A 27579-nucleotide genomic window follows, 5' to 3' on the forward strand; every position below is an offset into this window, starting at 1 on the left:
GGAGTCTGTCTGTATAAGGAAATCAGCCTTTTCATTACAAATAGATTTTAAAAGCCTTAGAGAAGAGAAACATGAACAGAGCAATATTATCCACTAACAACCTAACTCCCTTTTAGACATCAGCTGAGAGAAGATCATCATTGAACAGGGGGTTTGTCTGAAGATAAAGACTCATCTTTATTTCTTTCAGGACATAAAACTTGTATTTAAATAAATTCAGAGAAGCACTTTAGCTTTAAACATGAGAGAGTGGGGAGAGCTTATTTAATAAAATAGCATTATTTCATTTTCAAAGAATGATACTGGCAGTAGCTCTGAGTTTAAATTCTGTGTTCTTTTCTTCAATTGTAATTATAGATGGGTCTGCAAGGAAGCGTGCCTATTACTGTCATATTTATTCTTTTGACAGGTGTTATGGGGCTGTAATTTGATGAAATGACTCAAAACGCAGATTCCAATCCAAATATAATTCCTGTCATCAGCACGAGTGGTTTAGGAAAAGTCCTCTAGCAAGCTTTTCACAGATCTTGAACACCCCTAATATTTTAGCAGCAATCCATGTTCTGCTAAATATGGGGGAGAGCCTGCCTTCGGGGCTTATTTCCAAGGTAGCAACAGCCAGACGGACGAGTGGATGTTTATGGTAAAGGAGGCTGTTAGTGGGACAGCTTTCTTTTTCAAGTGGGTGGGTCTGATCAGGGAAGGGGCACCCAGTAGGTATCGCATGTTGGGCTCCCTTACAAACAGACCCCGAGTCCCGCGTGTGGCCGACAGAGGGCGCTCCGCCCACAGGAGCCAGGCGGAGGCGGGGCTGCGCCGGTCTGGGCGCGCAGGCGCACTCGCGGCCCCGCGTCCGCCGCGTCCCGAGTTGAAGTCCCCCAGTGGAGGTTGGTGAGCCGAGCGGCGCAGGCGGAGGGCGGGGGCGCGGGCGGGCGCGGCCAGGAGCCGCTGGGCGGCGGGACCAACTGGGGTGTGAGGCATCGGGCGCAGTCGGCTTTGCGTGGCCCGTGGAAAACCTAGCGGCGACCCGCGCCGGTCCCTTTCCTCCCTGGCCGCCCTCGTGGCCCTGGAGAGCCAGGTGCCCAGGACGCGGCTCCCGGACGCCCCAGGCCTGTTGAAGGCCTGGCCGGGAAGGCTGGGAGGGGCGGGGAAGGCCCAGGACGCCGCGGGGGACGTGCGGGCCACGGGCAACCCAGGAGCCCGAGGAGCCCGGCAGCGGGGCCCACGAGTGAAATGGGCGTTGGCTGGCACGCACCTTTGAGGTCAGCTTCAGTTTGCCCATTTTAAAAGGTAGAAGGGGCCCCTGCACGCTCCATCTGACCAGAGCACCCGGTGAGCGCGGTTACCTGGAGTGACCTTCACGTGTCGATTCCTGCGTCTGAATACCACGATCCGGTCACTCCGTGGCGGAAACCCTTGAGCCCTTAAGACTAACCTTTTGTTTGCTTTCACGTAACATACAATCCACCCATTTAAAACGCACAATTTCATGTCGTTAGTACGTTCACAGAGTTGAGCATCGTTCATCACCATAATGTCAGAACATTTTCATTACCCCCCAAAGAAACCCCTCCTGTAGCTGTCACCACCCCAGTCTCCCATTGCCCTCAGCGCTAGCAAAGTGCTAATCCATTTTGTGTCTATAGATTTGCCTATTCTGCACATTTCGCGTAACTGGAATCATACAATGTTGGGTCCTTTGTGGCTAGCGTCTGTTGCTTAGAATGTTCTCAAGGTTGACCCATGTTGTAGCATGTTGTAGCATGTATGAGTAGTTCATTTCTTTTTATAATAATTACAAAATAATATTCAATTGTATGAAGGTACCATGTTTCACTTATCCATTCATCAGTTGATGGACTTTAGGATTAATCTTTTTTTTAAGATTTTATTGGGGAACAGTGTGTACTTCCAGGACTTTTTCCAAGTCAAGTTGTTGTCCTTTCAATGTTAGTTGTGGAGGGCACAGCTCAGATCCAGGTACAATTGCCGTTGTTAGTTGCAGGGGGCAAGGGCACAGCCCACCATCCCTTGCAGAAGTCCAGCCGGCAACCTTGTGGTTGAGAGCCCACTGGCCCATGTGGGAATCTGACCATCAGCCTTCCGTGTTAGGAGCACAGAGCTCCAACCGCCCGAACCACTGGGCCGGCCCCCTTAGGATTAATCTCAACTCCTCACCACCTACCAGGCCCTTCTGGATCTGACCTCACCTTCCTGGCCAGTATCTTCTTTGCTCTTGCCTGCCCTCCCTTCCTCTTTGGGCTCCTGTGGGCCTGGCAGTCCCTTTCTCCCTTAGGCGTTCATGCAGGCTGAAGGCTGCGCTCTCTGCCTTCACCATCCCTCCATCTTCACCTTCACCCAGCCAAATCCGACTCATCCTTCAGATCTCAGATTAATTGTCCCTTTTTCAGGAAAACTTCTCTGACTCTTGACTCGGTGAGGGACCGGGTGAGCCAGTCTCTCAAGGACGTGAATTCTACTTTGTAGTATTTAGTTATAATTGAATGATGGGTTTTCACCGTCTCTTATTAATGTGTAAGTCCATAGGATCAGGGGCTGTCTTGTTTGTTTCTGTATCTTCAGCAACTAACACCTTGTTGGTGCTCAATGACATACACACACATGCTTACTATGTGTCAGGCACTGTACTATACTAGGAATACAGCTACAAACAAGATAAACTCCCTGCTCTTATGGAGCTTACATTCCAATGGGGGACTACAAATAGAAACAAATGTAATTCAGGTGGTGAAGAGTGTCATGAAAACAACTAGAAGGGACTATACAAGGTGTGACAATTAAGTTCGTGAACTTGTTGCAATGATATTGCTAACCTTTTTTGATATCAGAGGGATTATTCATTACGAATTTGTACCAAGTTTAAACAGTTAACCAAGTTTACTATTTGGAAGTGCTGAAAAGGCTGCATGAAAAAATTAGGTGACCTGAACTTTTCACCAACAATTCATGGCTCTTGCTCACAACAATGCACCAGCTCACACGACACTGTCTGTGAGGGAGTTCTGAGCCAATAAACAAATAACTGTATTGGAACGGCCTCCCTTCTCACCTGATCTGGCCCCCAGTGACTTCTTTCTTTACCAGAAGATAAAGGAAATGTTGAAAGGAAGACATTTTGATGACATTCAGGACATCAAACGTAATATGATGACAGTTCTGATGGCCATTCCAGAAAAAGAGTTCCAAAATTGCTTTGAAGGGTGGACTAGGCACTGGCATCGGTGCATAGTTTCCCAAGGGGAGTACTTGGCAGGTGACTGTAGTGATATTCAGCAATGAAGTACGTAACACTTTTTCTAGGATGAGTTCGCAAAGTTAATTGTCAGACCTCATAGTGTGATCAAGGAAGGCCTCTTGAGTGAGACCTACAATATGGGCACCCTGAAGAGTAGTTAGGTATGTGAGGGCCAGCAAGGAGGCCAGAGGGAGGGGAAAGGAGAGAAGAAAAGGAAAAACCAGGTACTTTCAGCTCAAGGGTCCTCTCAGACAAGCCCTGGGTATGTGTAGAAAGAGCTTGAGTTAGGAAGGCAGAGACCTGGGTACAAAGCCCAGCTGTGGCTCTCACCTAGTTCTGTAAGCCTCAGTCTTTTTCCCTCTGTAAAGTGGGACTAATAGGGCTGTAGAGTAAGCAGTCTCTATAAAGTACCCAGCCCAGTGTTTGACACCTGGTAGGTATTCAATACATTAGTTCTCTTCTTTTACCCTCAAACCAGGGTGGTATGTTGTGGCCCGTGATGGGAGGCCATTGGCACAAAGCAGTCTGATATTACAATGATTCAGTCAGGTTGCTGATTGCTGTGCTCTGAGACAAACCTGTTTGCCTTTTGCATGATTTTTCCAGTTTGCTTTGTCTAGGATAGCTCACCAGGTTCCCGTGAGACTTGTAAAGGCTCGGGGCGGTTTGGGCTGACGGATGTGATGTTCAGGGTGATTCCTTAGCCTTTGAGATAGCAGGTGTGGTAGGAAGAACTGAGGATTCAGAACCACAGGGCCCGAGTTTGAGATGTGGCTCTGCCACTTGTTGGCTTCGTGACTTCAGAACAGTCACTTGCCTCCTGGCTTTAGTTTCCTCTCTCGTAAAAGGGAATCAATCAACACACATTTATTGAGCTTCTGTTATGTTTTGGGCACTGTTGCTTGTGGAGGGGTGTCTAATACAACATAGTCTCTAGGTTCCAGAAGCTTATAGTCAGCAAGGAACACAGATAGCCAGGTAGAGTAGGAAAGGGTAAGATGTTCAAGCACCTAATATGTGCCAGCCCCTTATGTTAGCTTGCTCGATCTTTGCAAGCCCCCCTCCACCCCATGAGGTACATATTCTGTTCTCCAGTTTACAGAGGAGGAGGTAGAAGTCCAGAGAAATCAAGCAAGTTGCCCAGGATCACACAGCTAGTAAATGGCAGAGGTAGACTCCTAAACCAGAGTTGTGTGTCTTCAAAACCTACTCTATGCTCTTCCATCACATTGTTACATAAATGATTATAGTACAGAGTGATGACCCCTTATAGGAATATGGATAGCATGGGGTGAAAGCCTGGAGGAGGTGACCTAGGAGCTGGATCTTTAAGGATAAAGAGGAATTCTTAAATGACTGGATGAAGACATTTTTCCAGTTTGCTCTGTCTAGGATAGCTCACCTATCCTACGATGGAGTATTACTGTGCCATGAAAAAGAGTGACATCTTATCATCTGCAGCAACATGGACGGACCGAGAGGATGTAATGCTAAGTGAAATAAGTCAGGCTGAGAAAGGCAAATGCCATTTGATCTCACTCATGTGTGGAATCTAAACAACAGAAAAAATGAACAAACAAAACAGAAATAAACTCATAGCTATAGAGAACAAACTGATGGTGGCTAGATGGGAGTGGGGTTGGGGGGTGAGCGAGAAAGGGGAAGGGATGAGGAAGTACAAATTGGAGTCCCAAAATAGTCACGGGGATGTGAAATACAGTCTGGGGAATATAGGCTAGATTGTAAAAACTAGGTATGGGTCAGATGGGTACTGGACTTATCGCAGGCATCATCTCATAGATTATATAAATGTTAGCTACTGTGCTGTACACCTGAAACTAATATAAAATCATGTTTACTGTCAACTAATCAAAAAGTACTGGGGTGCCAAAAAATGTATACATATGACTTGTATTCATCTTTTGTTATTGGTATATGTTCAATATTACAATTTTAATATAATTTTTTCCTTTCTTAAAACGTGTATACATTTTTGGGGCACCCTCTGTGTGTATATATACATACATATATATATATACACATATATGTGTGTATATATATATGTATGTGTATATATATATATATATATATATATATATATATATATATAGTCATGGATGTAAAGCAAAAACAAGGAATTCTTGAGGTTGGTAAAGATTTCAAGGTGGGAGAAGGAGAGGTGCTGAAAAGCACAGCACACTTCAGAGGTGCTGTTCACAGTACCAATGAGCAGCCAGCACCGGGGATGTGCCAGGCACCAGGCTAAGTGGTTGAAGGGCCTTATTGAATCCTCAGAATGATTGTATGTAGGAAATACTGTTAGTGGCTCCGTTGACAGATGTGTAACAAACTCTGAGATGGAAGTTAAGAGACTTGCCCAGGGTCCCACAACTGACAAGTAATGCAGCCAGGATTTGAACCCAGACTGTCCCACCCTAAAGCCCATGAACTTAACCTCCAAGTTCAGAGCGTGGCTAAAATACAGGAAGGGTGAGAAGGACGGCAGGAGACGAGTTTGATGACAGAGGTTGGAACCAGCTTTTGGAAGGCCAGGGGTAAAGAATACTCCACAGAGGTTTTGGAGAAGGGAGGGTGACAGGGTATGTTTTTTAGAAAGTGTCCTTTGGCAATGTGGGGGCTGGACTGGGAGGAGAGGGGCTGGTTGGGAAGTATTGGGATAGTCTGAAGGAGGCGTTGTTACAAAGCTGGGAACCAAGATAGTGCCCAGGGGGTGTAGAGGGGTACGGGGAGGTAATGAAGGGGTGAGGACTTTAGGGGAGTGTCTTGAGAGCATTGACAGGGTAGGAGAGGGACTAGATGAGTGAGGATTGCTGCCCCATTTCTAGCTTGGGAGAAGGTGCACGTACAAACTGGAGCCCCAGAGTTGGGGGCAGCAGAACCACTTTGATCCTATATCGTGACTTTTCTAATCCAGAAGAATAATTGCACATTTAAACAATGGCCTGTGCAGGCTTAATTTTTAGCTTGCATCAGTGCTCAATAGGGTATAATTTCTGGTTGTTTTCTCTAGTTCCATTCTCTTTTTACACTCCTTTCCTTCCAATATATAATATTTTCCCACTTAGTTTTAGGTGCCCTATGTCAGGGCGCAGGTTAGGGAAGGAGACAGTGGGGTTAAATGGGGCTGTAGGCCTGTTTCTTAGCATCTGTGCCAGTGATACCACTTGGCTCCCAGGAAATCCCTCTGTGGCTTTATTTTCCCTCTTTACCTTTATTCTGTCATGTTTTCTTTTGGGTTTCCTAAGAGCCTTTTTAGCACGCCCTTAGTTGCCCCTTTCTTTTGTCTGTGTAATTGACATCAACCCGCTGACTTCTTTTCATCTTTATGCAGGGGGAACCCAGGTGTCCTTGGGTTTCTGAAAAGCCTGAAGAAAGGTTTTATGGTGAAGGTTGAAAAAACAAGTACTGAACAATAGAACAATCAAGTGCTCTCATGAATGCTTGGACCTGGTCCTGAACAAGCCGGGCGGGGAGTTCTCTGCGAGGTCCTTAGCCTCATTTGGGCAGTCTTTTGTGGATGGCTCAGCTATGGACATAGCAGGTGGTGTTAGAAGCAGGTACCGGCATGGGCTTTGGAATCAAATAGACCTGACCCTGTACTAGCTGTATGGCCTCTGGCAAGTTACTTAACCTCTCAGAGCCTCAGTTTCATCTATAAAATGGGGCTAATGATATGAACCCCATACGATTGTTGTGAGGATACATGAGATAACACAGGTAAAGCTTTCAACACCTACCTGGCACATGGTAGCTAGTAAGACATGCCATCAGCTTTGCAGAAGACTTGGCGTAGGCCTGCTCGGTAACACGTCAGGCCTTTCACCTCTGTCGTCCTAGGGCCACGTCCACCGCCATGCACATGCTAGGTGCTCTGAATGGCTTTGGATGGGTGACCAACACAGCCTGCTGGAGCTACTCTCTCTCTTTGTACCCCATTTGTACCTGGTATGTGGTTGTTTCTGTGCTTTTGTTGTGCTGAACTGAGTTGAGTTGGATAACCGACAAGGCCAGGCATCCCAGAGATTGTGGCAGATTGTGACTCTGGACTGAACTAACAAAATACAAGATGGGAAAACAAACTTAAGACTTGTTCATGGAAAACAAAAAAGAATAGCGCACAGAACACAAAAGAGCGGTTCATGGAAAAAAGGTGCCTTCGAGTTGAATGCCAGGGCCACGGAAGGGCCCAAACAGAGAATGCGGTCTGAGTTGCATTCCTTAAATTCCCAGGTAGAGGAGAGGTGAGCTTGCCACCTGAGCTCATGGAGCGGGTGAGAGAACGCAAGCCAACTGTGGTTTTCAGCGTGAGGTTGGTAGAGGTTGTGTGTGTGTCCAGAGGAAGGTGAGAGGGTGGGAGAAGTGGGGAGATGACAGCACCTTCAGGATGGTAATCTGGGAAAAGAAATGACTGAGGGGCTGGGGTAATTGGAATAATGAACGACTGGACTTGGGGGAAGTTTCGCAGAGACTTTAGCCCTGCAGGACAGAGCTGAGACCTACAAGTAGAATTTTACAGAGCAGGTTTTAGCTCAGAAATAAAAGGGTTTTCTGACAGCTCGGGCTGCCAGACAGAGGGAGAAGAGATTTGTTTTACCCTAGAGGGGAGAAGGCGGCTTTCAGCTCTTCAGTGTTCTGCTTTCGGAAGATTGCCCACTTTGGACTGTTTTTCTGTCCCTTGAGTTAACACCTTTTACTGAGGGCCAACGATGAGCCATGCCATGCTGCCTCAGGGATTTTTATAACTTTCTGCCTCATAAAAGGCTACAGGATAAATAACCAGAACTCAGTTCTGATTTAGGAAAAAGCTAAATAAATTTCACCTGGTCAAAAGAAAAACAGGTTTTTTTTCCTTCCTGATATATTCAGAGCTCACTGAATCGATGAAACCCACAAACCTCTGCCCCAGCCCGTTTGTAGCAGAGGCGTCCTTCGACAGGCCATTCTTGTTTTGGATAGAAGCATTGAAAGGGCATCCTAACACACTGCATTTGCTACTTTTCCAGGGGTGGAGAAGGGCCGGGGAGAGGGACCTCCTATTTAGTGAGCTGCTGCCACGAACCACGGACGTGTGCTCTCATTCAATTCTCACACAGTCCTGCCATGACTTGGGCCCCATGTGCTCGCACTATTCTCCTCAGTCTTCAAGGTACAGGAAAGTAGCCTGAAAGTTGTTGGGACGAAGGAGGATTCCATTGGAGCCCCTCTATTGAGTGACCCCTGTGTGCCAGGCACTACAGGGGAAACAAAGTGACAGAGGGGCAGAGCCAGGAAGAGGGTAGAGTGCACGGGGGATTTGGCTACAGGTGGTGGTTGACTGCGCAAAGCCTTGAACACTACCCTCTTCCCACATGTAGCGTGGGACCACACTCCAGCATATGCATAGCGATGGCCCTAGAGTTTGTTCTGTAGGTGCCATTGAAGGATATCAAGCAATGGACTGAAAGATGAGTTTTGGTTTTAGAAGCCCATTCTGGCCGAGCATAGGGAAGGATTGAAAAGGAGACATGTCAGAAGGGTGTTGGATCAATCCAGGAGAGCGGCTCTGAGAGCCTAACAGAGCCTTGGAAAAGAAAAGGCCCCCTTTCCTTCAAGAACGCAGGGAGCTGAAAGCACTAGGACTAGAGCCAGGGCCCACATCCCAGTCCTGCCTCTCCCTACTTGTGTATTCGTGGGCATGTCAGCTCACTTCTCAGCTTCAGTTTCCACATCTGCAAACTGGGGATGATAATGCTTTTTGTAAAAGTGTTTAGTGGTGTTCTTAGTACATCAGTTAGCTCTCAGGCAAGAGTGAATTTCACGTGGGGGGAACTGGAGGATATTCTTATCTGATGGCCTCTCCAGACGGAGTGAAGTAGGGGGCGTCCGTTGCCTGCAGGGAGTTCCTGCCCATGAGCTGGAGGGAGGCTGAGGAGACTGGAAAAGGCGTGGAATAGATGAGTGGAAAAGGGAGGGTGTTCTGCCAGAGGTAATGGCCAGGTGTACCCAGGCCATGGTGGACCCTGCGGAGAGCAGAGGTCATCCCTTTATAATGGGCAGGAGCACAGGTCAGTCTCAGCCACATTCGGATCCCCAGGACCAGAAGGCAGGGAGAAGGCTGAGCTGTTGTTTTCTCAAGTTTGGGGATTGGTCAGATTTTGAGGTTATTGGGTCAGCAAGCATTTATGGAGGAGTCCACTGTATGCCCAGTGCTGTGCTAGGCATTGAGGGAACAGAGATGGAAGAATCTGACACAGTCCTTGCCCTCGTGGGCATTTGGTGTGGTGGGGGACCTGGACCCTAGGAGCACGGGGGGATCTCCTGACCTAAGGCTGTAGTCAGACAGGTAGGGAGAGAGTCTAGTTCTGTGTAAAAGGGGATTGGAGGGAGAAACCAAAAGGAAATGTATTGAAAGAGTGTTAGGAGCTCATAGGCTCAAGGGAGAAGGCTGGAGAACTGAGCAAGAATCTAGACATTTCTGAAAGTCCAGGCAGCAGGACCTACAGGGACAGTGCAGAGCAGGAAGAAGCTGGTCAGGACACGCTACTGCTGGGGGACATGGACCCATTTTCAGGCTCTTTGTAATAATGTTCATGAACCGCTTTCCAGAGGTGGGAATCCTCAGTTGGCCTAGCTTGTCTCTAATGCTTTCCTTGTGGCTAGGAGAGATAGAGCACTGGTGAAAGTCTCTGCAGGCCAAACTCAATGGGAAGACGTCATCCCTTAAAAAGAAATTGGGATGGGGCAGCTGTTAGGAAGAACCACAAATGTCAACCACAGGATGAGTACAAATCCATTTGGAGGCTGGGGCTAGTTTCTGGCAGCATCCACCATGACTCTTGGAACCAGACTTCCTGGGCAGAAATCCTGGCTTCTGCACTCACAGCTATGTGACCTTGGACAGATTTCCTACTTTCTTTTTGCCTCTCTCTTTTTTTTCTTTATTGGTAAAGGGAGAGCATAATGGTATCCTCTTGTAGAGCTATTGTGAGGATTAAAATTGGTTCATTCATGTGCATTGTTTAGGACCTATCCCATGATAACTATTCAGTAAGGCAGCTGCAGTAGTAATAGTAAGTGATTTTTGTTGTTGTTAGTAAAGGAACTTTATGTAGGTGGTGTGTCAATGTACCTGGCAGGGAGGGGAGTGATGTGGGGTGAATCTGGGCAGGTGACAAGGCTTTAGGAATTGGTATCAGCCTTTATCCATTCAGTGATGGGAATGCTCTGGAAGGATTTGTCTAAAATAACTTTTTGTTACGAAAATTTTCAAACTACATAGAAGTTGAAGTGACCGCACAGTGCCCAGCCTTATACCTGCCATCTAAAAACAGTCTTAACATTTTGCTTTCTCTTTCTCGCCCTGTCTTCCCCCTTGCTGCGTTGTCTTCTGCTGAACCACTTGGAAGTCAGTTGCAGACGTGATGACACGTCACCTCTAAATAATTCCACTCGCATCTCCCAAGGATAAGGACATTCTCCCACGTAAACCACAACATCGTTATTATACCTGAGAAAATTAATAGTTAATAGCACACACTGTCACGTCATGTCCAGCTGTGGGAAGATTTTCAGTTGGGAGTTAGAGAAAGTGCTGTGACGGCCATGTGGAGGGTGGCTGGAAGGGGGCTGAGGGCAGGTAAATAACTTTCCAGTAACCCAGGTGAGAGGTGATAAAGTCCAAACTAAAGTGATGTGCGGTGATGAGGGCTGAGCATGGTGGCAGGGGCGCTAGGTCAGTAAGGGCTTTCTGGAGGCAGTACCAGACCGCAGGACAGAGTGTTGAAGAATCAGGAGCTACAGGAAACGGGTATTGTGGGAAGGAGTAGGAAGATGGATATTGAACATCTACTGGGATGGATAAGTTTACGTGTCAACTTGACCGGGCCATGGTGCCCAGATATTTTGCCAAACCTTTTTTTGGATGTGTCTGTGAGGGTATTTTTGGATGAGATTAACATTTAAATCAGGACGCAGAGTGAAGCAGATTGGCCTTCCCAACGTGGGTGGTCCTCATCCAAGCACTTGACTTGAAGGCCTGAATAGAACAATAGACTACTCTCCTCTGAGCCAGAGAATTCTCCTGTCAGATGGCCTCAAACGGAGCATCAGCTCTTCAGATTTTGAATGTCTTTCTTCCTATCTGTCTGTCTGTCTATCTATCTATCTATCTATCTATCTATCTATCTATCTATCTATCTACCTACCTACCAGTCATTGGTTTTGTCTCTGGAGAATCCTAACACATCTGCTATTTGCCTGGCCTTCTGTCATAGCAGGTGAACATGACACAGGCGGTCGTGGAGTGTGCCGCTTGGAGCTCAGTTTACCTGCCTTGGCGGTGAGTAGCGAGAGATGTGCTGAGGGGTGGGCAGGGGCCAGAACAAGAGAGGGCCTTGTATGGATTCTATTCTGGAGACCAGTACTTTCCAAACTTCAGTACCACTTTCCTGATTTTTGTCATATCCACATTTCAACTGCCTTCTTATTTGCTTGATACATTTGAAAAAAATTAGTTTTATGTCATTCATTTTTAAAACTGTTTTAAGCCACTATACCTATGGAACTGTGGGATTTTTTTTCTCATTACACATGAAACTCAATATAAAATCGTTACAATAAAAAGATGTTGGTCCATACACTCCTTAAAATAATTTCATATTTGCCCCACATTTTGGGAAAAGTTGTCATAAGTGATAGGGCGTAAGGGTGGATATTAGGAGTTTTAGGTGGGAACATGACATGCTGAGAGTTATGTTTTGGAAAGATTCACTCTGGCTGATGAGTGGAGAATAAATGGGAAGACAGGGAGACCCGCTGGAACTCTTGGAGTTGTCATGCGAGTTATGGTAAGAGCCTTCACCAAGGATGTGCAGTGGAAGTAGAGAAGGGGGGACTGATTTGAGGGGCCATGCAGAGGTAGAATTTGATAGGACAGAGAGACCATGGGGCATGGGAGGTGAGGGAGGCGGAGGAGTCTGGGTTGGCTCTATGATGGTTTTGGTGTGGTTGCCTGGGAATATGGCATTGCCTTCACAGAGGCAAGGAGCCCAGGTGGAAAGGCTCAGGTCAAGTCCAAAGAGCAGGATGTGTGAAGCAAGTGCTCCCAAGGCCATAAGGTTGGAATAGAGTTTTAGCAACGATGTTGTGAGTTTCATTGCCCCTTCCATAATAGCAAACCCACACTTCAAATTAAATTAAAGCATTTTTAGTTTAACTCTTCTGAGTGGACCCACACATGCATTTTCTGTTAGTTATTACTGAGAATGACTAAGAATTATAATTGAGCTGAAAATAATCTCCCGCCTATACTTGCCGGGTTGGTTTCTAAGTATTGCTTGGATTTTTAAGTAACGAAACAAAGTTGTGTTCTTTCCAAAGGTTAATTTTGAAGACTGCAGCTGGTAACCATCTGTCACACGACTAGCATTTTACAATATTTGATTAGCACTTTATATGGTTTGGGGAAGCCTGCTAGTGGAGTCTGCCCATCCGGTTGGGGGCTTCCGTGGTATGTCGTCTGTGATGGCCCTTGAAGGTCTTTGCCCCCATTGCGTGGGTTTCCCTCACTTTGTTGGACTGAAGCGTGGCCAGTCAGCCAGGCAGGTTGATACTCGTGGCAACAAGACTTGAGGGCCTTGCCCTGTCTGCATTCTTCCTTAGAGCTGGAACCATCAGAACTCATCGTGTGAGCAGAATCTGGGAGATTAAGATTTTTCCATCAGTTAGGACTCTTGGTTGCAAGTGACAAAACAACAAACCCAAGCTGCTTGGGTAAAGGGGACTAATTGGCTTGGGTCATTGAAAGGTCTAGGGGTGGGACTGCAGGGGTGGGACTGCCTTCAGGTGGATGGTTTTTAGGGCTCAAATGAATTCTTCAGACTTGGTTTTGCTGAAGTTCTTAGCTCCGCCTTCTGCTGTGCTCCAGTCTCAGGCTTCAAGAAGAGGCAAGATGGCTTCCCTAAGAGAGGATCAAGTCCTCTCAGCATCAGGTCTAGAGACAGGGAGCTGAGTCCTTTCCAGTCATTGCTGCAGAGGTGTGGAGATTCTCTCAGCTTCCATTATGTGCCCATCTGAACCAATCCCAGTGACCACATGGATGCAGGTCTCTGATTGGTCAAGCCTGGAGTGACGCCCCACCCAGATCTTGTGGGCTGAGACCTGGAGAGGAATGGATCGCCAGTCTCACATGTAGGGCTCTTACTAGAAGGGAGGATGGATGGTGAGGGCAGACAACCACTTGCCCACCCCAATGTCCCGACTAGAGCCTAGAGTACCAGGAACAATTGGCACACTTAGCTGTGGAGACAGACATTTATTGTTGCCAGGAAGTAGAATGCTGGAAGTGGAATGAAGGAGCCTCTGACACCAGCTACTTAATGAGTTTCTTTATTAGTTTAAGGACCACTGATAGTTTTAGAATTTTAGAATTCTGGTTCTCTTTTTGATGAGGAGAGAGTTGCCTTTCTTTCTTTCTTTCTCTTCTCTTCTCTTCTCTTCTCTTCTCTTCTCTTCTCTTCTCTTCTCTTCTCTTCTCTTCTTTTTTTTTTTTCTTTTCTTTCTTCTTTTACTTTAAAACTAAGGCCAGTCACTTCATCTTGGTCTTTTAGCTCCTTCATTTGGAGCATAGTCAGCTTCTCTGTCATGGAGGGGAAATCTGCAGAGAGGAGATACCAGATTCCATTCAGTCTGGTTCCACAAACAGGGCACAAGCGCTGGGGCCTGGGCCAGGCTCCGCAGGCCTGGTAGCAGATGAATCCCCGGCAGTTTGGGAAGCACTGTAACAGCTCCATGAACAGGGTACTTCAGTCCCCCGAGGGAGGGACAGTCAGGAAGGGCTTCCCAGAGGAAGTGAGACTGAGCTGGACCTGGTAGGATGAATGTGAGTCTCTCACCCGGAGAGGGGAAGGGAGCTCCACACTAGGGGGCTGCATGTACAAAGGCACCGAGAGGTGACATACTTGCGGGTTTGGGGGATCTGGGAGAAGCTCCGTGTGTCTGACTGTGGGATGAGCCCAGGACACGGAGTCAGTGTGGAGGAGACTGGGAAGTGACAGGCCGGAGCCAGGGATGCCAGGTAAGATGCTATGGCCGAGGTCCAGGCAGGAGCCTACCAGGCAGTGAGCATAGAGAAGGAGACGGCTGTGGGCTGCAAGCTACTGAACGGAAGCCTAACAAGTCCTTATGTTCTACCATTGGAAACAGAAAATCTATACTCTTTTTTTTGTTAAATGTTGATAATTCTCTCTCTCTCTCTCTCTCTCTCTCTCTCTCTTAAATATTTATTGGGGAATATTGGGGAACAGTGTGTTTTTCCAGGACGCATCAGCTCTAAGTCAAGTCACTGTCTTCAATCTAGTTGTGGAGGGTGCAGCTCACTGGCCCATGTGGGGATCGAACCCGTGACGTTGGTGTTATGAGCACTGCGCTCTAACCAACTGAGCCAACCGGCCACTCCCAAAATCCATACTCTTAATTAGAGTGTCCTGCTTTAAAAAATAAGAGGCCAGATTAGAGTTGTGGGTTCTTTGGAAAAAGCCATTATTATACAGAGTTTAAAAATACGGGTTCTGCAGACCCAGCAGTTCCTTTTATGGAAAACTCAGGAAAATGCAAACTAATCTGTAGTGACAAAGCAGTGGTTGCTGTGGGAATGGGGAGTGGCGAGGGCAGGAGGAAGGTATTACAAAGAGACACGAGGAAACTTATGGGGTGCAGATATTGACTCTTGATTATGATGATGGTTTCTTAGGTATATACTTGTATGTATGTCCAAAGTTATCGAATTGTACACCTTAGATATGTGCGTTGATTGTATGTTAACTACATATCAATAAGACTTTTTTTTTTTTTTTTTAATAAAAGGTGGGCTCTGGAGCCTGTCTGGGTTCAAATCCCAGCTCTGTCCTTGGACCAGCTGTGTGACCTTGGGCAACTTGTCAGACCTGTCTGCTGATTGCTTTATTTTTTCATTTTATTTATTTATTTTTTTATTGGGGAACAGTGTGTTTCTCCAGGACCCATTAGTCGTTCTTCAATCTAGTTGTGGAGGGCGCAGCTCAGCTCCAAGTCCAGTCGCCATTTTCAATCTTAGTTGCAGGGGGTGCAGCCCACCATCCCATGAGGGAATTGAACCGGCAACCCTGTTGTTCAGAGCTCACGCTCTAACCCACTGAGCCATCCGGCCGCCCCCTCTGCTGATTGTTTTTTTAAATGTGTGCATTAATCACAAGTAAAGCGAACAGGACAGAACAAGCGCTCAGTATTATTCCTATGAGTATTTATAACACACAGTAAAATGAAATCATGTGCCCAGGCCCTGGTACACCCCGACAACTCTGTAAGCAGCTGCTTCTTCATGCAGAGCCCTCTAGAATCGTGTTTCTCAAATTTTAATGTGCATCTGAATCTCCTGGGCATCTTGTTAAAAGTGCAGGTTCTGTGTAGTAGGTGTGGGGTGGGGCCTGAGACTCTGCATGTTAACCAGCTCTCAGGTGATGTGCATGCCGCTGGCCCAGGACCACCCTGGGAGTAGTGAGGTTCAGACCTCTGGGCATCCTGCCCTCCGTTGTTTGAGGTTAGCTGGTTTCTCAGCAATTGCAATGGCGGGGTTTTCCTGCCGGTCTGCCCTACTCCACTTGTTAACGACACATTCTAACCCACCACCTGAAGATGGCATCCAGAAAGAAGACACCAAGATGAGGCTGCACATTGTGCCCTTGGTCCTGGAAGGCTTGCTCTGGGCGGAGACTTCTGCAGGACTAAATGCCCAGCCCGAGCTCAGGGTCTGGGTTCCGTATGGTGTGGCCTGTGGGGGTTCTGCCTCTACGCTGTATGAGGCCTGCTTCACAGAGCGCTGGAACCTGGGGGCCAGGGCTGAGGACTGGCTTGATGCCTTATAAGTGACGCTGTGTTTTCCAGGAACAGACAGTCTTGCGGATGGCCCCACTACCGGGGGCAGAGCTGGTCCAGACGCCGCTGCAGCTCTACCGATACCTGCTGCGCTGTTGCCGGCAGCTGCCCACCAAGGGCATCCAGGAGCATTACAAACATGCTATCAGGCAGGTGGGAGCAGGGTACGCCACCCCTGGGGCAGGTGGGGGGTACTTTCTCTAATAGGAGGCCTATCATGGGGTCGGGAGCCAGGGGCAGGGGGCAGGGATGGTCTTTCAGGTGGTGGTGGTGGGGCCACATTTTGGTAAAAGCCACTGGAAGCCACTGCTGGGCAGCCCAGCTCCTCTGTCTGGTTTCTGTTTAGGAAACAGAGTATGCAGCCTCCAGTTCTGTGCCTGATGTGAATAAGGCAGCTAAGGGGAGAATTAAAACAGCGTGGGGTACAACGTCATTTTGACAGGCGTTTCTGCCAACCATGCACACCTGAATTTAATTATGAGAAAATAGCAGGTAAACACAAACTGAGGGACCATCTACCACGTAACTGGCCTGTACTCATCAAACGTGTCAATGTCATGAAACACAAAGAAAGGCAGAAGAATTGCTCTGGTTTAATGGGGATTAAAGAGATGTGACTACTACATGCAATGTGTGATCTCAGATTGGATCCTGGACCAGAAAAACGCAATTATTAGAAAGGACGTGGTTGGGAAAATTCATGAAATTGGACTATGGACTATAGATTAGATAATAGTATTGTATCAATGTTAAATTTTCTGAATTTGATTACTGTGGTTAGTAAGAGAAAACCCTTGTTGTTGGGAAATACACACTGGAGTGTTTAGAGGTTAAGGGTATGATGTCCTCCACTTTTCAATGCCCCCCAAAATTTGATACAAACACATATGAAGAGAGAATGATAAAGCCAGAGTGGCAAAATGTTAACAATTGTTGATTCTGAAAGGCATTCTTTTATATTGAAATTATTGAAATTATTTCCAAATAAAAAGTTAAAAACTAAAATTAATACAAACATAATGTGGAAAGTGGAAAAAGAAAAATAGTGGTAGCAACAGAGGGCTGTGGAAACGTGGAGAAGGGAGCAGTCAGTTGTATGAGGGAGTCAGGGAGGGCTTCCTGGAAGTGAGTATTTGAGCTGCTCCTGAAGACGAGGATGAGGATGTGTGGGCCCGAGGGGACCGGTGCTTTGGAAGGGCCCTGAGTGCCACACCAGTGAACCTGACGCTCACACTGTGAGCTTCTCGAGGGTGAACATCTGGACAAAAGCAAACAGCAGCCTGGGCTCTGCACTGGGCGTGGCTGGGTTTCCCAAAGCCACCCCTGCTCCTTCCTTTTCTGCTTGGCTTTCCAGCATGGGCCAGGAGAAGCCCTGTTCTTCCCAGTTGTGAGGCCATGCAAAGGTCTCACCCTAGTGAAAGCTCCTTCCTTTCACTCTAGTGCAAACAGAGAGAGGGAAATTTCCCTTAGGCCCCCACTGCCTTATAACCTTTGGGCTCGCTTGATTTGGGGGTCATTTGGGTACCAGTCTTCCTTTTCACAACTGTCCTGCTGGCAGGAGTATGGGCTGTGCAGTTGAATAGACCAGGATTCCAATGCTGGCACCATTGCTTCATGGAAAGTTAGAGTTTCTGAGCCTCTGCTTCCTTGTCTCTCTGTGGGATGGTAACTCTCCATGGGAGGGTAAGAGATGCTGAGTACAAAGTGCCTGCAGTGTCCTGGCCTGTGACTAGTGCTCTGAAGCTGCCAGACCTGTGAATTTGGTCGTCGTCTTTTTTTATGCTTTAACTTTCAGAGTTTCCAGGTTCATTCAGATGAAGACAATCCTGAGAGAATCCAGCAGATTATTAAAAGAGCCATTGAAGACGCCGACTGGATCATGAACAAAGTAAGTGCTTGGCTGCCACTTCCACCTGTGAGCTGTAATCTCCGTCATGACCACCAGGGGACGTCTCTGCCCCACAGTTGAGAACAAACCAGCTGTTCCCTCTCCTCCAGAAGCTGAAAGGGGATGGGATATGCCGTTCTGATTGCATTTGTTTTCTGCAAGAAGTTGGGGTAGAGGGGCACCCTCAAGTAAAATTAAAGTAAAATTTAAAGTAAATTAAATTAAAAGTAAAATTTTTGCCTAACAATCTGAATAAACTGAGATGGGCAGCAGGAAGAAGAAAAACGGTCTTCCTAGAAGCAATAGTAACAAAGCTGGCAGCGGCCTTGTGATGCCTCAGAGAAGAGAGCTGTCTTGAGGGTAGTGAGCCCCCGGTCTTTGGAGGTATCCACACTGAGGCAGGGTTATTGAGGAAACATTCAAGTATCTGTTTTGGTGGAGACAGGGAGGGAGTCAGGAATATGGACTGGCTTTCTGGTCCCTACACTTTGGTGTTAGAACAACCTAAAGAGCTGCAGCATGCCCTATCTCTCTGTCCTTCTCTATCGGAATCTCCATATACGGCGTCCTGGATTCGTTTTCTTGTCTTGTCTTTTTTTTTTTTTTTAAACAAATGATTTTTTGTTTTATTTTTATTTTATTTTTTATAAGACTATTTCTTTTTTTTTTTTTTTTACATTTATTTATTTTTTTAATTTAGGATTCGTTTTCTTGAACTCAGTGATTGGCTTCTGCGGGTCCTCCTCTACCTGAGATTCTTTTTCTCTGGACAAGATTCATATTAAAGAGAATGATGACTCCGCAATGATGGGCATGCTGCCATGTTCAGTTCTAATTCCTCTGTGTCTTTCTTATCCTCCCCGTCAACCCCATCCGCGTCCTTTTCCATTAAAGAAGAAAGGGAATCCATGTACCAACTAGAGACGCGACCCTCTGAGTGCCGCCACCTTCAAGAAGACCCAGCAGGGGGTGTCTGAGGCCTAGATGACCCTGTTCTCAGGATTTCCTGGGTCTTCCCTCTCCCGTTGGCTTCCCTCGCCCACTTCTAACAATCTCTCTGTCTTTCAGTATAAAAAACAAAACTAAGACTCCAGGGCCCAAGGAGTGAAGCTGTCCTGAAGACACTGAAGTTGAGAGATCTCTCTTCTGGAACTAATCAACTGTAGCAGTTCTGGAATATCCGTTGGCCTTGTTAGATGAGAGACCAGGAGATCAGGGGTAGGAGAAAGGGACATTTGCTCAGATGGCTTTTCTCGCCATGTTTGTGACCCCATCATTCTTTATGTCTGCTTTTCCAGTCGGTTTAGATACGAGATTTGGGGAGAATGTGGTTTTTCACTTTGCTTTGAAAGTGATTCATTTATTCTGGGCGTCATTCTTTGAGACTGCAGTGGGTGTCTTCTTGGATGGCAGCCTGTCCAGAGGACAGGGCATGGATTTTAGAACCAGACAGATCTGAATTTGAATCCCAGCTCAGCGGCTCTGCAAGGGTGTTACCTTCGAGCTCAATTTCCTCCTTTGTGACGTTTGAATAAGATGAAGTTGAAGAGCCTGACACACATGTGGTACCAGGCAGTGCCAATAAATGTCTCTCACAGAAAGCCGTCCTCCCCGCTCCCTCTTCTACTCCCACTGTGCTCCGCGCATCTGCCTTTAGCCCATTTCACGCCGGATCTTAGTTGATTGATTGTGGACTTGTCCTATCCCTGCTTGTCACCTCCCGAGCCCCTGAGCCTCACAGTCACACTGTGCCCAGCAGCCTGCCAAGCAGCCACTCCTCCTGACACCGGTGCTCCCCGCCCAGAGGAGCAGAAGCCTGGTCCTTACCTTCATGGAATTTACAGTGTCCCAGAGTGGTGAATGCAGCCTGCGTGAAACAAGAACACCAAAGCAGCTGCAGTAGTGCCGATGTGTTTAGGCTTTTGTGAACCTGCAATCCGTCTTGACTGACCCTTCCCTCTTTTGCCACCATCTTGGAAGGAAAGGAGGGAGGAAGCAAGCAAGCAGTCATGTATGTTCTCATGAGCCTGAAATCGGTGGAGAAAGCCAGACCCGGCTCACATCCCAATTCCACTCAGGTGGTTCTTTCCATGACCTTGCATCATTCAGCCTTGGTTTCTCCGTCGATCCTCTGGAGTAATGACCGTCCCTACCCGCAGGGCCACGGTAAGGAGTAATTAGCTCTAATCACGCACAGTGGGAGCCGGCTGAGTTTAGATCCCAGTTCTGTCACTTAGCAGTGGTGTGACTTTGGGTGAGTTCCTTAACCTGTCGTCCACACTTTCCTCACCTGCAGCAGGACGCACATCCCACAGGGCAGTGAGATTAAGACAGTGCGCAGATAGCAGTCAGTCACGTGACCCCCTCCCTGGTCTTCGGTTTACCTGCTGGTGCCCTTCTCTTTAGGTGGGTCTCTCCTCTGCCCCCCAGTGTGGGCTGCACGAGCCCAGTGCCAGCAGGAAAGGATCTGGTATCTGTTGTCTGCACCTTGGCTGGTCTGCACTTGCACTCACACTGCCTTCCTGGCATTCACTGGTGGGATAAAGCTTCTAGGGCTATCTGTGCAACGAAGGCGCTGCATGATCATTACAAATCGTTTTTCAGAAAAAGAAAAATGCCTGTGATACGAAGCTCCCTAGAAAAAGTAGTACACAAAATTGTGTGCACAGTGTGGTCATTTAACAAATAAACCATCAGACAAACATGCCTACGTAGAGAAAAGGCACCAGAAGAGAGATCCACCAAAATGTGAATGGTAGTGGTGAAATGGCGGGTAATTTTTTCTTCCTTCTATTTTTCTGAATTTGTCAAATGTTCCTCAGTGAAAAAAACTACACACACACACACATGCACACACGCTCTCTCTCTCTCTCTCTCTCTCTCTCTCTCTCTCTCTCTCTCTCTCTCACACACCCTTTTTTAAAAAGACAGCCACCCAACCTGTGTAAAATGAAGCATGCATCTAATATGATAAACCCCCAGGCATTGGGATAGGAGAGGAGAAGGAGGCCCTGGGGGGCACGTATTCCTCCAAGGTTACTCCCCTTCTGGTTGTTCAGGTTCCTGTGCAGTCCCAGCTGTCCCCTGACCATCTTTGTACCCTCACTGTGGGTACCCGCCAGGGCTGGGCCCTGAGGCTGCGCTCAATGTTCTTATGGGACTGAGACTGACTGTGTCCCATGTGTCTTTGTGTCCCCAAAGCCCAAAGCAATGCCCTGTGTGTGATAAGAGCACAATGAGGGTTGAATAGAGATAACCTTCAAGGTTGTCTTTTTAGAACTTATGATTTGACGAAGAGACCTGACTTGCCAGACAGCCTCTGGGACCAGACGGGAACTGAATATCAGTGTCATTAGTGCACCAATATGAGAAGAGGCATCTGGAGGACTCACTTATCCTAAACCAGCCTCACCATTATTTCCTGTCTTTTCTGATTAGGCAACCTCTTCTTAGATAGTGCAAAGGTGTCCATCAGCTCAGGGATACTTAAACTGTGGGGTTTGAATGGATGATACTCAATTTTCATTATCCAGTTGCTATTATAATTAGTTTATCCTGATATGACACTTGCAGGCAAAAATCTGGCTATATTTTGGGCCAAACTATGTCCCCTGCAACTTAACAATGACCCTACAAGGCTCTTCCAGTCCAGCTCCTTCCAGGGCTCCCTGCCCCCTCCCATTCTGCTCCAGCTGCATCATGTAATTGGCCAAATGGGCCCAAGCCCAGCCTTTGTTTGTGTTGTTGCCCTGCCTGGTATGCCCTCCCCTTAGTCCATCTGCCAAACTCCTCACCCCTCTTTCAGGGCTCTTTCAAAGCTCCTTTACAAAGCCTTTCTCGATCTCTAGAAAGGTAACACTGATCTCTCCCTAAGAATTCTACGATCTCTAGAACATGTCTTGTGCTTATTCAATATCCACCCTTTCTGCATGTATTTAGTGGGCACTTGATATGGAGCTTGGTGCTTGGAATATGTTTATCTTGGATTCTGGCAGCAACCATGTGAGGAAGCACTGTTGTTTCCACTTACTGATGAGGACACGAGGGCTCAGAGAAGTGAGGGATGGGCCCAAGCTCTCACAGACATCAATAGTAGAGCCAGGATTGATGCTGGGTTTGTGTGACTCCAACACTTAGTCAAGTTTTGCTGGATTGAGTTGGATTACTCAGCGAGGTGGTGGCTGCTGCAGGTGATGGTGGCTGTGCATTCTCCACAGTCGTCGCAGGAGGGGCTTAGGGTAGGAGTCTGGTTGCAAGGGAAGTAGCTAGGAGATGGTCTGAAACTGCATTTGGGCAGTAGTCATACTGCTTTTCACGGACTGCCTGTTTGCATAAGGTGACTTTAGAGTGGCTCGATGGCGATTGTGGGGAGCTAACACCCCTCACACACACTGTGGATGGAATCAAGGAAAAGTTGGGGGCAGAGGGCTGGACCAGGGAAGCAGAAGGCAGAACGGCAGTTGCAGGAAGTCACGTGTCTATATCAGGATGACCAGTCACCCAAATTCATCATCCACGCTGAGTCAGATCCAACAAGGCATTTCACAGAGAGCAGATGAGGCTGGCCGTTCCCTAGAGGAGTCTCCAATCCAAAAGGGCGTGTGAGAGAAGACATTTTGTGGGTGCTGATAACAAACAACCATTAAAAAAGCTAGCGTTAAACAGCATTTCCATGCTCCTGAGGAGGGAGCCTCAGTTACTATTTATTTTTTCCCCAAAATAAAAAATTAACTGGGACTAGCAAGAAACAATTGCTGTTATTAACAACAATAAAATCAAGGAGAGCCTCTTAACGCTAATGCACAGGGGGAAAAAACAAAAGCTCTCAGTGATGAAAACTAGTAGGAATGATCAGAACCTAACGGATCTTGGGGGACAGGCCCTCCAGTGCACGTCACCGAAATTAGAAGTTACTTAGTGAGCTGTTGTGGGCAGAAAGAGGAATTGGGTACATCTTTGTTGACTGGAAGTGAGATGAACCTTGGATCTTAGTAGACAGAAACCAATGAGCTGTTGTTCCCTTTACTTTCCTTGTTGGTCATTTCAGATTTGTTTGGGTTGGTAAAGATATTCTCAGCAATCCTCAAACGACATCAACAATAGTGCCACACAGGATTCCTGTGCACAGGGCAAAATTCAGCACCCTCTACGTTGACCAATCAGGGATGAGTAACTTGCTTGTTGACTTTTGATCCCTGATACCTGTGACTCATTTGTTCCCTTCAGCTTTAATTGGTGCCCCCTTTGAGGGTAGCAATTGTTATAGATGCTGTTGCACAAAGAAGCATTGAAGTTATTATCTGTTTCCTCTATTCTTCATCCTTTTATTACTGATTAGATGCTAGGTTCTGGCTTTGAATACGTCATGGCAAATATAGTAAATAAATAATAGCACATCAAGCTTTATTTTTTTTTATTGAGATGTAATAGACAAATAACGTTATATTATTTTCAGGTGTACAACATAATGATTCAATGTTTGTATATAATGTAAAATGATCACCACAATAAGTCTAATTACACATCCATCACCACATATAGTTACAACTGTTTTTTGTCGTGAGGATTTTTAAGATCTACTTTCTTAGCTACTTTCAAATATACAATATATTTATTGTTTTTAACTATAGTCACCATCCCCTGGTATTATTAGTTACCATTATATCCTCATAACCTATTGATTTTATAATTGTAAATTTGTACCCTTTGACCCCCTTCACCCATTTCACACACCCTCTACCCCTGGCCTCTGGCAACCACCAATCTGTTCTCTCTATCTGTAAGTTTGCCTCTGTTTCTTTGTTTTTCAGATTCCACCTGTAAGGTGAGATGATACGGTAGATCATCATTTTCATTGGCATTGATGCTATAATCATTTCCCAAGCCATTTTGCTTCAATTCAGTGCAATTCAATGTGTCTTTGAGGTGCTACTTATTCCAAGCATCATATGAGGCATTGAGGATATGACACAGCATCTTCAAATATGGCTTGTGTCCTCAAGAGGCTTACACTCTAGAGGGAAGACAGACATTAAAGAAGTAATTAGTATATGTCTATTTAGAATCATCGCCAAAGGAAAGCACAGCCGGAAGACTCAACCTAATCTGGATGGGTAGGATGGAGAATGGACTTAGGGAAGGCCTCCCAGGGGAAGTAAGACCCCAGCTGAGAATTGAAGGATGAGGTTTTTTGTTGTTGTTGGGGGTGTGGTGTGGTGATGGGGGCAGGAAACAAAGAGCATTTCAATGGAAAATACAGCAGAGCAAAGGTCTAGAGAGCTTGGCATGTTCACGGGCTTAAAGGGAGTCCAGGTGTTTCACAGCACAAGGCGCAGAGTCCTAGGAGATGAGCAGGAGAGCCCAGCCAGAGAGCTATGCTGTGGGTGTGAGACTTTATGCCGGCAGATTGGGAAGCCTGGATTAAGTGTTTGGGATGTGTTCTACGAGGCAAGTAGGAAATGCTGGTAATACGGGGACAGTGCCCAGCTCAGCAACAGCACACTCTTCCAGTGCGCTTACTATGTGCCAGTCCTGTGCTAAGCACCTTACACACATTAGTTAACTCACATAAAGGCCCATCAGAATCCACCTCTGTTTTCTGGTGCAGGGAGGCAGGACCAAGCCAAAGCCTCTGAGGCAGAGCCAAGAATCAGCTGCTGGGGAGACCAGAGAACAGAGGCAAACCCTGCCGAGTAGTCTGGAGCCAAGTCCTCAGGGCCTGTCCGAGATGGGCCTGAGGAGCGCAGCTTGGGAATAATCCAGGAGCGCCAGGTGACGGGCACAGACGGCTTTGGGCTTCCTTAGTTCAGCTTCAAGGGCAGAAGATGCCTCACGCCCAGAGCCTGGTGTGCCAGGCTGGTCTGTCTCCTGCCTTTGGTGTGAACTGTCGGGAATAGTGGAGCTGACTCAGATGCCCCCTGCATAGCGTATGTGGGCAGCAGGCTGCAGATGCCAGACCAAGACATGAGTAAGGGGCGCATTTCTGTTCCGATCAAAACCTGAGTTTTAACTGGTACCAGCACTGACTGGCTGGTCACCTGTCAAGGGGCAATATGGGTAATGTCCACTACATGTCCATCTCAGGAGTGTGGCGTGGGGTTGGCTTTAGGGACAGGATGGCACAAGGAAAAGTACCCTGGTCTGAAGAGGTTGGCCTCTAGTGCTGGTTTTGCTATCTTCTAGCCACGTGAGCTGGTGTGAACCACTTGCTCTATCTCAGTCTCAGTGTTCTTATCTGCAAAAAGGGCTTTATGGGATTGTTATGAGGATAAAATGAAATCTTATGTGTGAAAGCATCTTTCACATGGTAACATGTCACTGTGTCAAGAGTGACTGGCTGTGCTCCAAACCAACGTTAAACTGGTGTGTCCCAGAAGCCACCTTTATCGTTTGGAGTAATTTGGGAAATGCATTTGACAGATATCGACGTGTGCTTTCAAGGCATTCTCTTCCCAGAAGAAGGCCCAGAGAATGCAAATGAGGGTCAGATGGTCGCAGCAGAGTGGACAGTTGTCATGTGGTTGGTGTGGCAGGCTCTCAGCCCAGTGGACAACTGCCACAGTTGCTGTTTCAGTGTCCTTTCCCTCTCCTTTTCCTCTCTCTCTGATAATAGCACTCTTATCTGACTTTGCAAGAACCAGCTATGCTCCACCCAGATGATCATGGCTAAGTCCCAGTCTATGGAGAAATCCAAGAGGGGTGGAGTCACATGAGCTGCAGTGGTCAGAGAGCTTTGAGCAGACCCAGGAACTTGAGCTAGAATCTGAAGGGCAGGTAGAGTTGGGATAGTCAGGGGGAGGGAGAGGCATTTCGGAGGAGTCAGCAAGAGCAAAGGCTCACATCAATAAATGTGGCGATGTGCTAAGACTCAGACTAGATGGCAGGGTGTTTGCAGGAGATAGAATATAATCAGCAAAGCAAATCAACCACAATCCAGAGTCTGGACTGTATGCATGGCAATAACCAACTTACTACACTCCTGTTCTTTCTTGGTTACTCGTTTTATGATCCAACATCCATCCACTCATTGTCCGAAAGTTCTTTCTTATGTCTAACGCAAGTCCACACTGCTAATGTAAAGTCGTTTACCCCAGTTTTGTCTTCAAAAGAGGCAAAAGACACAGTTTATGGAAAGTTCCAGCATGAAAAATATACTGATCTTGTCCCCATGGAAAGCTTTTAGCATCTAAAATACCCAAGTAACTGAAGCAGCTGGCTCCTGCCTCCAGGAAGGGGCTCGGGCAGCTGCCGGGCTCCTGGGTAGTTCTTGTTTGTCCTCTTGACTGGTAAAAGACTTGACATTCGCCCATTCAGCTCATATGCATGAAGCCACAGTGAAAAGGAAAGAAAAAAGGAAGAATTCATCTTATTTGGAATAAAAATATTTTATAGATGCCACGTAGTATATTGAGGTATAATATTTAAAAGAAAAAAAGGCACAGTTTTTTTAAAAAGCTAAATGTTTATTTCTGATTTAAAAAGTGAATGAGTTCTGGCATCAGAGAGACCTTGACTCATATCCTGACTTGGACATTTGTTAATTGTGAGAACTTAGGCAAGTTACTGTACTGTTTTGAGCCTCAGTTTGCTTACCTGTAGAATGGGGCAGGAGGAGTGCAGGGTAGTAATCCTTTCTCCATAGGCTTGTTTCTAAATGATCACGTTATAGCACACACACAGACAGAGTTGACGAGCCCCACTTCTCATTTTTTTCTGTTGCTCCTTTCATTTATTTGTCCCCTCCCAGTCTTGCTTGCCTGGTCTAAGCCTTATGCCTGGCAGAGGAGACTCCAGGACAGAGCTCACAGCTGCTTTTCTTCATTAGCACTTGGAGCCCATCCACCTCCCCTGCCCAGAAAAACAGGGAACTCCTTCTGGAGGTGAGCCCGTTTGTCTCCCTTTCATCTTCCTTATCGAGCCAGGGTGATGACATCGAGTGGCTTGAGACATGTACCTGTGCTATCAACTGCCCTTTCCACTGAATTTAATCAGAACTCACAGATCAAACTCTATAGGTTGTTGCAATTGGGGAGCTCAAGGCTTCCTGGCCTTACCCACTTGGTGCTGCTTTTCCTGATACTGCAAGTCCGTTTGGATACTTTTTATGCAGGAAAGCACTGAATATCAGACTTTTTAATAAGAATTCCTTGTGCTGAAGTGATTACATCTTAGAAGCCAGTTGCCACTTCAGAAACCAATGATGTAGCTTTTCAGCAAGGAGCCTAATTAAAAAAGCTTGGGCAAGTCCCCAAGCTGATGTGTCTCTGTGAGGCCATGAGACAAGCCTCGTTTTGGGTTGAAAGAGGGAGACCCTTTCCTGGAAGTGATGCCAGTGGACCAGAATAAATAATTTTATCCCATGCTCCTTCCCAAAGGCCCCAAGGGTTCCTTTGTTGGTGAATCCCCGCCAGGAATTACGGAGTGGGGTAGGGGCCAGGACTCCTTAAAACCTTTTCCTCTAAATAACAGGGGTATACTGGCTGTAGCCATTTGTTTAACAAATTAATTTTCTAATTCATTGGTTCAT

General features: G+C 46.8%; 1 protein-coding gene across 4 annotated transcripts; it reads left to right on the plus strand.

The window, feature by feature from the left end:
- The first annotated feature begins 828 nt into the window (after nt 1-828).
- LYRM9 (LYR motif containing 9) lies at nt 829-26389 on the plus strand. Of its 4 annotated transcripts, XR_013992080.1 has the most exons (5): nt 829-887; nt 16175-16318; nt 17961-18053; nt 19122-20219; nt 23864-26389. XR_013992080.1 is itself a non-coding variant. In XM_081030252.1 (4 exons), the coding sequence occupies exons 2-4, from the start codon at nt 16193-16195 to the stop codon at nt 18766-18768; spliced, it is 234 nt and encodes a 77-aa protein (XP_080886378.1). In that variant the 5' UTR covers nt 829-887; nt 16175-16192; the 3' UTR covers nt 18769-20796. The 4 variants fall into 4 exon arrangements, 3 of the variants coding, with proteins under 3 accessions (XP_080886378.1, XP_080886376.1, XP_080886377.1); XM_081030252.1 differs by lacking the exon at nt 23864-26389 and having other exon boundaries at nt 18754-20796; XM_081030250.1 differs by lacking the exon at nt 23864-26389 and having other exon boundaries at nt 19122-20790.
- The last annotated feature ends 1190 nt before the right edge of the window (nt 26390-27579 follow it).

The sequence above is a fragment of the Rhinolophus hipposideros genome (assembly GCF_964194185.1).
Source record: "Rhinolophus hipposideros genome assembly, chromosome: 20".
Lineage (NCBI taxonomy): Eukaryota > Metazoa > Chordata > Mammalia > Chiroptera > Rhinolophidae > Rhinolophus > Rhinolophus hipposideros.

Coding starts and splice junctions, on each gene's coding strand:
- LYRM9 (XM_081030250.1), top strand. CDS start 16,193: ATGGCCCCACTACCGGGGGCAGAGCTGGTCCAGACGCCGCTGCAGCTC. Junction 16,319..17,960: donor ACAAACATGCTATCAGGCAG/GTGGGAGCAGGG, acceptor TTTAACTTTCAG/AGTTTCCAGGTTCATTCAGA.